At 39.6% G+C, this 11116-nt stretch overlaps 1 protein-coding gene across 1 annotated transcript in view; it reads right to left on the reverse strand.

Moving 5' to 3' along the window:
• ACIN1 (apoptotic chromatin condensation inducer 1) overlaps positions 1 to 11116 on the reverse strand; it is a 48436-nt gene that overhangs the window by 8235 nt on the left and 29085 nt on the right. The window contains 2 exon segments of the mRNA XM_006883141.1: positions 179 to 320; positions 10147 to 10262. Coding sequence (XP_006883203.1) covers positions 179 to 320; positions 10147 to 10262 — 258 coding nt within the window.

Genomic DNA, 11116 nt, shown 5'->3' on the forward strand with positions numbered 1-11116 from the left:
CTCAGGCGGCTTCCCTTGCTAAATCAGCGAATTCTCCCTTGGCCCAACTCTGATTCAAGTCTCTGCCTTTTTCCTCTGTAACCTATCCCTCGGTGTAAGAGCAATCACCAGCATGGTCTACTCTTTCTCCTAGGTTCACCTCTACCCACCCACCCCAACAGGTGGCTTGGATATTTACCTCTTTCTTCTCCTCATCTTCAGCACTACCCTCAGGGCGGTCATCATTGCTGACTTGGTCTGCAATAGGCATGGGGGGCTCTGGAACCTCATTTTCAGGTCTGTTCTCAGTTGTGTCCATGTTCATTTCCTCCTTCTCCTCACTGACAGTATGAGGAGAGGTTGGGAGGGAAGGGCAGGAAAAGAATTAAGGGGAGAAAGCAAAACATTAGCTTTTGGGTCAGGAAACTCAAAATGCCTCCTCACTTGGGTGGGGCTGGTGGATCGCTTTCTGACCAGATCAGACTAAAAACCTAACCCCCAGGGGAAAGTGGGAAACACTCCTTAGAGGGTGGGAAACACAAATTAGTGAAACCAGATCCACCCACTGCCCAGATGGAATAAAGCTGCTGTGTGGGGGAGACAGGACTCTAACTGCTCTGCCTTAACTCACCAGAATACTCTTACATGAAGAGAAACATTCCACTTGAAAAGTCCCATGAAAGTGACTATGATTTAGCCACATCTATTCCCTGGCTACAGATAACTTTTATCTAGGAAAATTGCATTAGAAACTAGGGAAAGTCTGATTCCATAAAAAGACGTAGAAAGTATGGTCACACAGCTGTGGCAAATGTGTTTAATCAACTGCTTCATAAGTAAAGGTTTGTTAGGATCTAAAGACAACAGGAATAGAGAAAACAGTTGAGAAGGCAGGAAAAAAAGGTGGTCTGTAAAGGTTCACACTTCAACAAGGCCTTTCTCTTATCCACCAGGAAAAATTAAAACTGCTGAAGAGTTTAAAGCTGAGACCAATCACGCCACTTTTACACTGAAAGACACAAGAACTGTTCTTACATTCTGCTTTCATCCAGTTTCAGAACCCACTCCCTCATTCCATCTTACAAGAAATACAGCAAGCCAGCATCTGTCAGGACACACCCTCCCCCACACCATACATCTTCCCCCAACAGTCACAAACCCATAACCCCCCAACTCTGAACCACACAAGTTTGCTTCCGTGTCAGGCAAAGAGTTCCAGAGATTCACTTCAGATAAACTATCTTCCCATCTTCTTTTTCTGTCTTCATTCTTAACTTATACCTCACTCACCTTCACTCAAATAGTAGGAGGAAAAAATGAAACCAAGATGACCTGGGGCCTAAGCCTCAGGAAAAGGGAAACCAAACCTCCCAGGAAGATAACCACCACCAGAAAATCCAGCATTCTCGACAGGGCTGGCACACTCTGAGGTCAGAACAGCCTCCCTGAGCAGTCAGGGAGGGACGCATGAGAAGGGGGGAGGGGAGGGGAAATTCAGAACTGTGCCCCTAGCTAACAGGCCCAAACAGAAACACTCAATTCAACTGCTTAAGGCTACAGAAAAGGTTTATCCACAAAGTACCTATTTCCCACTCTGAGAGGCCAAGTGGGGCCAATTAGAAACTGGGCAGGAAGGACAAAGGAGGAAGGCAGAATGACTGAAAACAAACCAAAACAAAAAGCGGAATGAAAGTCACGGGGAAAAGAAAGAAGATGAGCGATGGGGAAAAAGGGATATGTGGAAATGTGAAGCTCTCACCCTTCTTTGCTTTCTGATAACATGATTTTTTTTTCTCCCCCTGGAAGTGCTGTTTATCCCTTTCTGGAATGAAGAAATAACAAAAACCAAACAAAAAAATCCTAAAAAAAACAAAAATAAAACACAAAATACCTTCCTTGTTTCAAGATCCCACCACCTCCACCCCAACCACCCAATCCAGAGAGAGAAAATCGAGATGCAGCAAACTGGGGAATCCAAAAAATGGTAAATGGAAGGGGAGGTGGTGGCGGTGAGGGGAGGCTAAAATAGATCTGGCTTTTAAGAGATAAGCGTTAAGTTCTCACGGCAAACCCCGAGTTCGGCTGGGCTGGTCTCTCTGGAGGTGGAGGAGGTAGAGGGCCAGGCTGCTGGTAGTGGCTGGCTCTATTGTACTGGCGGAGCGGCAGCGATCAGCCGGAGACATGCAGGGGAGCCATCTTGCCACTTACCCAGCAGCCTGTGTGAGCGGATGGGGGAGGGCCCTGCTGCAGCAGGGGAGGGAGCCGAGTGAGCAAGGCCTCACTCAGAGGGAGGGCAGGCCTCAGGCGCTGACTGCTGGCTCAATAGGCCTGGCCTTTTTCCTTCTTTTCTCAGGTTACAACAGCTACCTAGGCCTAATCCCACAGAGAGGGTGCTCTCTTCTCATCTCCCTGGGGGCAAGTGTGGGGGCTGGGTGGGAAGGACAAAGTTACAGCTGCCTGCTTGGAAGATTCCAGAAAATAAAACAGGGAGTTGGGAGTGAAAAATGCAGTAAAGAGAGATAACAAAGTTAAAATGCACATACAACAGAGGGACAGGAACAATTTTAATGGCCCACCCTCTTCATGGGAAATCAGAGTCTGAAAGGAGATGGGAAGGGAACCAGCACCACCAATCAAGGTAATAACTGGCTGCTCATTCTATTATGACACTGCACTACTATTCTAATTGGCTTTTTCTCTAGGAAAAGAAACATATAAGCAGGGAAAATTCCTTTTAAAGTATCAGCAGAAAGGGGGTGAGGGCAGGTCTCTGAAGAGTTAACAGACAACTTGGTTTCATACAGTTTTTAATAAGGTCTTCCTGTCCCAGGTCCAGTGGACTCAGAAAAGGATAAACAGGGTGTGGGGACCTTGGGTGGTTGAAGCACAAAGGCCAATTCTTGGAGCAAGGGCAGTAAGGTAAAGTCTCTGAAGTAGGCTTATGAAGACACTGAAGCAAGAGGGCTGTATTAAGGGCAAGGGGGGAAATGATGGGCAGAACATGAGTGAAAAATAAGATCCGGCCATCACACCAACAATTAAGTGGCTCTGAACCAGCAGATGCTCAAAATGCTTACGTGTTGACTGCCAATGGTGCTTCTCTCGTACTTTAGTAGCAACAGTAATTTAACCTTAAGACAAGCTTCTGAGAAATTAAATTCCACATCTCATTTCCAATCTAGAACTTTCCTCCCTGTTGCTTAAAAATTTAAAACTGTATGCCAATTTCATGCTCCAAGTGGTCTTAATTTATATTTTATTTTAAAAGAACCTTTCCTGTCTCCTCAGAAATCTAGCAGTCAAATATGAAGATTCTGGAAAATTATTAAAAAGATATATTTTTGATTGTCAATGGTGTACCTGTGCCTCCATGAGGGAAATAACCCTCTCCTTTCCCAATCATGCCTCTCTACCCCTCAATTTTTTCTGGGCCCTTTTTGCTACCTCTTCTACCTTTACTCCCCAGCCCTCTTAATACTCCTCCCCATATCAAGCCAGAGGGATATTTCCTATTCGCTTACGCTATCCGTCGATCTATCCCTAATAAACTTGGAGGAGTCCTAGCCTTAATTTTATCCATCATCATCCTTACTATCTTTCCACTTCTCCATACCTCTAAACAACGAAGCCTCATATTCCGCCCAATCAGCCAGTTCCTATTTTGAGTATTAGTAGCAGATCTATTTACACTTACTTGAATCGGAGGACAACCAGTAGAGCACCCCTACATCATCATCGGCCAACTAGCATCAATCTTATACTTTGCATTAATCCTCGTAATTATACCTATCGCTAGCCTAATTGAAAATCACATACTAAAATGATAATCTAAAATCAAGTCCTAATAGTATAACAATTACTGTGGTCTTGTAAACCACCAATGGAAATTAATTTCCTTAGGACATCAGGAAGAAGATAAGTATCCCACCTCCAGCACCCAAAGCTGGCATTCTAATTAAACTACTTCCTGCTTATTTACACGCTATGTACATCGTGCATATATTGTATCTCCCCATACATATTATATATATACATTAACAAGTCCACCCTTATCCTTCAAACCATGCTTACCATCACCCTTATCTTTCTATTATCACCAAGCTTCGAGAAACCAACAACCCTTCCACCTTATACCTCTCTGCTCGCTCCAGGCCCATTAAATGTGGGGGTTTCTATAATGAAACTATACCTGGCATCTGGTTCTTTCTTCAGGACCATCTCACCTAAAATCGCCCATTCTTTCCTCTTAAATAAGACATCTCGATGGATTAATAACTAATCAGCCCATGCTCACACATAACTGTGGTGTCATGCATTTGGTATCTTTTAATTTTCGGGGTGCCTGATTCAAATGGGTTACCAACCTTAATACAGTCAAATTGATTGAAGCCAGACCCAACATGAAAATGTTCTTCGAGCTCATATTAAATTCAGGTGTTATTCAGTCAATGGTTACAGGACATAATTTTTTTTATACCTAATTTCCCAATCACCCACGTGCACACATACGCACACACCCGTGTATATGCATACGCACACACGTGTACGTTTTCTTTCAAGTATTAGGTTTTCTTACGCAAACCCCCCTACCCCCTTACGTATCCAAAATTAGTTTGCTGCTAATTTATCTTGCCAAACCCCCAAAACATCAACAACATTAAGGATAGTAAGGCCAAATATTAACTTAATATTTATATTTAGCTACGCTTGACCCCAACTAATACTATAGTACTACTTAAATAATTTTATTTCCTTTTTAAGAGCCATGTCCCTAGATCCGAAAATTCAAAATTTTTTAAGTTAATGTAGCTTAATTGAAAGCAAGGCACTGAAAATGCCTAGATGGATTCACTGAACCCCATAAATACAAAGGTTTGGTCCTAGCCTTATTATTAGTTGTCAGTAAGATTATACATGCAAGTATCCACTAACCAGTGAAAATGCCCTTTTACTCGCTCTACCCAGAACGATCCCCAAGGAGCCGGCATCAAGCACACAACTGTAGCTCAAAACCCTCTTAACACACCACCAGGGGGGTGTGATTTAGAAATCTATGGTTTGTTGGGTTTTTTTTGGTTTTTTTTTTTTTAACAGGTAAATTTTATGTTACACAGAACATAAAAAAAGAGGGAGAACTCTGCAATCAGGGTGGCTAGGATCCAGCCCTGTCCCTACCCCATTACAAGTTAATGCTGGGCATGTTCCTGACCTGTGGTCTGTTTCTTAATCCATAAAGTGAGGATAATAACATTACCTAGCAAACGGAACAGTATCTGACACAGAGTATGATTTAATTAATGTTAGTGGTTATAGTTTGGCTTTGACAACATCTTAAGGTAAAGGTATATATAAATGCACATATACTTGACAGGCCATTATCTCAATTAATATTACCTCTGGAATTTTTTAGTACCCTCAGAGAAGATTTCATTCTCTAATGCAAAGGTATTCAGTGACTTGTGAGTTTTCAAGCAATGCCTCTATCACTCTGCAATCATCACTGGATTACTTGCTTACCACCCTCTACTCTGCAGAGCTTCTTAAAAGCAGGGATTGCATCTCTTGTTTCTTTAACCTAAGGTGTCTGATACAAGAGATATTTCTGAATTAGGGTGTCATAGTGAAAAGTTACAAAAAACTTGTTAAACTAAAAGTTGTATTTTTTTACTTTATAATCTCTTTAGGGAGTATTACCTTTAATCATCTTAAAATAAATCTCTCCTGACCCAAAGCCCTAAAGTACTTTCAGCTCCATAAAAGAATTATCTTTGGAGAATTTTGCTACTGGAAAATTTTCCAAGAATAAAATTTTCCTCATGTTCACCCTGGCCTTCTTAAAGACACAGCAGATGTGTGGCTTCTATTTCCCTGCAATTAATTCTGTGAGATCCAAGAATTCCCAGGAGTTTATTTGCAGAAGATAATTAGGAATCTTTGTTAGCTATGTGTTAGAGCTTTCCTTTGTCAGCTCTTTTTAACAAAACACATACCCCTTCCCCTTGAGTTTTTGAAAATTCCTAAAATATTTGAAAAATGTGTGAAAAGTACACGAGGGAAGAATTTCTGCCTATAATTAAAACAGAACACAATGCATTTATAGCCTATAAGAAAAAAAATCTATTTGGAGTTTCATACATTACAGTTTTTATCTGAATGTAAATGAGATTCAAAAAAGCTACTGGAAAAAGAAAATGTTATCTATTTTACAATTTCATTTATAAAAACCCATGAGAAGTTAAGGAACTAAAGCAAAAATTTAATTAAAAATAGCAAGAAATGATTACTCTCAAGCAATGAGACTTAAATATAAAATACTCAGCAGCATATCACTTCTAAGATAACTAAGGACAGTATGTATGGTGTCTTAATGTTCTCAGGTACCACTGTCCCAATAAGCAAATATGGAAACAAAATACTACTTTTTTCAGTATGCAAAATACAGGATACAGATACTATACATCCCTTGGAGAGTTATCGATTATACTGTCATACGGGTTAGGATCATTTCCTTCCTCTATACAGGCAGGCAAAAGGGAATTCTAGCTGTCTACACTGTAGGGAGCTGTGCTGCTAATCCAAAGGCTGTTTCTTTAGAAGTTCAACTCTACCAACAGCTCTAGAGGAGAAAGATGAGCTATCTCCTTTGTGCCATTTACAGTTTCAGAAACCCAAAGGAGGGTCAGCTATGAACAGATTCTGACTTAACAGCAATGAGAGAGATTCAGGCAAAAGAATAAATACACATAGTGACAAGATCATGAAGATATTATTGCCTGCTAGATTCCATCTAGAAAAATCTCTGTCTGATTAAACTACCACTGTGATGATACAGTTGTCCACATGAAACTCTCCCTCATACTTTTTAAGCGTAAAGAGAGTACCATTTTCTGTTGTATGAAAGCATTTTTCTTATTCTAGTGAAGCAAAAGACTAGATTTTTAAATAAACCTCAAATGAGATAGGAATGAAAGGTCACAAACTTCTCCTCCAAACAATGAAAAAGATACCCTTACCTCAAAAATCTAGCATTCCTCAGGACACAGTAAGAATCAGTATGGATTTTAATCCAAAGTACAACAACAAAAAATTAGGATATTTGTTCCATGTTGTGAGAGAGAGGTCCCTGTAGTAAAATATAATTTTTTTCTAACACTTGAGTAAAATCAATAGGCCAAGCTGGTTTTTAAAGCTGTGTGACTTTTTGTTAAGATAAGAAAACCAAGTTTAAATCATAAGTCGTCTTTTCCATTTAGTATTGATGACTCCACTCTTACCAGAAATACAGGCAAACTTCTCAAAGATTCAGTTACTGAAATCAATGCCTGAATAGGCTTTAGGTGTATCTTTTGGATGGGCTGCTGAACATAGCATCTGGCAGGAAGGCAGAAGCAAAGTAAGTAAGAAGAATATACATAAGCCACTTGTGCTTACTGGACTGCATTTCCAATCTTTATGTTGCTCCATAATTGTCTAGTAATAATGGACAATCTCAACTCGCCTTTGTGAAATCAATTAAAGCCACTTTTACCTGAGGAGAAAAACTGTACAGTCATGTCCCATATAACGTCTGATCACATATATGTTCATGGTTCCATAATGTTATATATGCAGCCCCTGAATTATGAACAATTATCTGTTCCCAAATCTATCTTTCAAATTTGTAGGCAATTTAAATGGGTATAAAAGGTTATTTAGTGTCAATCAACTGTTTTGGCTTAGTGTACAGTATATATTTTATCTTTCATTGAACACATTTCCAAACCATGCAATGTTTATCATAAAGTAGTGAATGCACTTGTTATTATAAATCATTGTTTGTATTAACTCAAATTTGCAATATAATAAGTTTTATGGCTGTCCACTATAGGTATGGGTTGCCTATAATCTGGAGACTGCCTGCATATAATACAGTATTCACACATAATCCAAACTGTTTATGTCCTATTTAAGAGTCTGTATCAGGGACCTTAAGCAGTACACAACTGTGGAAGACTCTAAGCTTCATTTGCTTTGGACTTAATAGGAAAGTCCAGAATAAAATTGCTTCTTTTAAAAACAGCATTAAGAGCCTTAATGCTTAAAAAAAAAAAAAAAGAAAGAAAGAAAAAAGAGAGAGAGCCTTAATGCTAAAATCTCAGATTCCCACAGAATTTCAGGGCTAATAAACCGATTTGCTTCTCAAGGTGCATAAGAGGCAGTTCCTCCTCATGCTCACTTAGTGCAGGCTGCCAACACCCACTCTGAAATGGTAATTACAAAGGGCATGCTATAATCTCATGGGATGGGAAAGGGAGGGGAAAGCAGGGCAGATACTATCTTTGATTGTTGTGATGGCTAGGGAATCCTGAACACCTTCCAGAATCCATGGACTTTTCATTTTATGCTCCTAGAAGAAAAATCCCCTCTCCAAAGAATAATGTATCCATCTCAAAAGGGGGAAAAAAAACTTTCCAAAGACATGGATTGAACGCCTTATTTTACAACAAAGGTAATAGCCACAAGATGGCAGTAGAGGCAAGAACAGAAGAATGGACAATATCAAGGCTGTATATTCCAGTGTAATAGCTACAGTGAAAGAATGGGAAAGGAACATTGAAAATACAAAGAAATAAGATAGTAATTCATGTCACTTGTCCACCACCCTTTGAAAATCAATATAAGGTAGTCTAAATGTTCCAGAAAAGTGTAAAATATCAGATGATTATACAGAAGGAATACTGGTAACAATAATACAGTATTGTTAAAATGGCATGAAAATATGTAGGAAATAAGTTTAGACCAACTGTCTATAGTATATTCTTCAAAACAGTTCAGGATTCTCAAAAGCCAAGTAATCTTACAATGCTTTATGGTCTCATATATTATGGGAAACCTCGTTAGGAGACCACAGGCAGGAATTCTGGCTCAATGGCTTCTTAGTTTAGAAATACCTAGCTGAGAATAATAAACAGCACACCTGTTTAATTCTAAAAATAACCTAACTTTAAGACAGATTTCTTAAGACTGAACATAAAAATAAAAGACTCACATTAATTACAAAGCTGCTATGATCCATCAAAGTATTTTGGAGTCCTATGAATAAACTTTCAACTTAATCACTCACAGTCTTTGCCATCCAGTCAAATCAATTCATACATGACCCTCTAGTAGGTTTTCCTGTATAAGAGAGGACTGTCTTTCTCTCCCAGAGCAGCTGGTGGATTTGAACAACCTGTCTCTGGGTTGGCAGTGCAATGCCTTTTACCCATTAGGTCACCAGAAATCCCTTCCAACTTATTATTGACCTTGTATTCTGTTACACTATATATGTGCTATAGTAGTTTAGCAGGCCATACTGTGTATTACTAAAATACACGTAATAATTCGGAGACAACGTATTGCTATGCTTTTTCTTTATAAACTTATCAATATCTTTATTGAACTGATTTCCCAAGCTCAGTTACAAAGGCTCTATTTGAGTTAAGGATTAAGCTATGATGCTCTGAGTCAATCCCTTACACTTAGTTTAGAAGCAGAAGTCTATGATGCCTGAAAAGAACTATTTTGGTTAGATAATTCCAGATGTGGTTTCTAATGAGAGTTGGTTCTGACTGGAAGGCAAGGAGTGTGAGTGACTAATTTTAAAGTCTATTCCTAGACCTCAAAAAGACTTTGATGGATCACACCAACTTTATAATTAACACAATGTAATTAATAACATTGGTTTCTTTATGCTACTTTTTGGGCTACTTTAAAAGTTTCTGGTAACTGCTCCTATCATTGTTTTTAGGTGCCATCCAGCTGAGTATGACTCATAGTGACCCTATGAAAACAGATCTGAACCCTGCACTATTATTCTGTGCCATCCTCACCATCTCTCAGATACTTGAGCCCAATGTTCCAGTCACTCTGTCAATTTATCTCACTAAGGATCTGCCTCTCCTTTACTGACTCTCCAACTTTCCAAGGATGATGTCCATTCCCAAGGACAGGCTCCTCCAAACAACATGCCTAAAATATGTGAGATAAAGCTTCATCATCCTTGCCTCCATAAAGAACAAGGTTTAGCTTCTGTTCAGATAAAGCTGTTTTAAAAGGAAACTAGAACTATATACTCAAAGAACCACAGAGAGCAGAGGCTACACACATTTCTAGCTTGTTATACTCCAGTCAAGATGCGGCACTTACACAGTGTGCTGAATCTGTTCTGATTCTGGTTGCTGAGAGGTCTGAGTCTCTGAGGTTTGGGGCTGTGTAGCAGTTGGTGGTTCTGCCTCTTCAGCTTCACACTTCTTTGGGCTCCCCTGTCAGGAGATAGCAAGAACAAACAGCAAAGTACTTAAATCTGATTGGCTCCTTTTCTTTACCTTGATGCTAGAAAAAGGCATGGTGGGATATATCATCCCAACACATAGCTCTACATATCTTAAATGTTATTTTAGAAAGCGAAATGGAAGAAATACGGTTTCATAAAATTTCTACATTGTTGTTGTCAGATGCTGTCGAGTCAACTACGACTCATAACAGTTCTATGCACAATAGCTCCAAACCCTGCTCTACTCTGAGCCAACTTCACTATTTCTGACACAACTCCCCTCATCACCTCAGTTACTGTGTCAATGCATCTCATTCAAGGACTTCCTCTCCTGAGCTGACCTTCCACCGTTCTAAGCATGATATTTTTCGCCAAGGACTAGTCCCTCTTAGCAATAAGCCCAAAGTATATGAGATAGTGAGGGAAGCCGAATATCAAAATTAGTAATAGTAGACCAAATGCTGTATCGGGAAATGAGGGAGGCTTAATACAAGCTGAAGGTCTCCTTGTGACACTAGGGCATTCCCTGGGAGTCAACATTGTTCTTAGTTTTTATCAAATGAATCCCTCCCTCTTGAGATTAACATAAAGAGGAACTTAGCCTTATCTGTAAAAGATTTCACCATTATCCTTTGTTTTGTACTTCCTTGTTTTTCTGTATAAATACTCAGAGAGGCATGGCTAGGTGCCTTCAGTCATGGGAACTGTTGGCCCCCTGTTTTTCACACTCTCTGTTCTATATCATTCCTGGCAGTTTGTCTCTTTATTATAAATTAATTCTATTCTTTGGGACCCTTGGTCTGCAACATTCTGGCGCCCGAACTTGGGACAAGGTGGTGGTTT

Source organism: Elephantulus edwardii, unplaced genomic scaffold (assembly GCF_000299155.1).
Source record: "Elephantulus edwardii isolate Elephantulus edwardi_28Jun2011 unplaced genomic scaffold, EleEdw1.0 scaffold00026, whole genome shotgun sequence".
NCBI classification, from domain to species: Eukaryota; Metazoa; Chordata; class Mammalia; order Macroscelidea; family Macroscelididae; genus Elephantulus; species Elephantulus edwardii.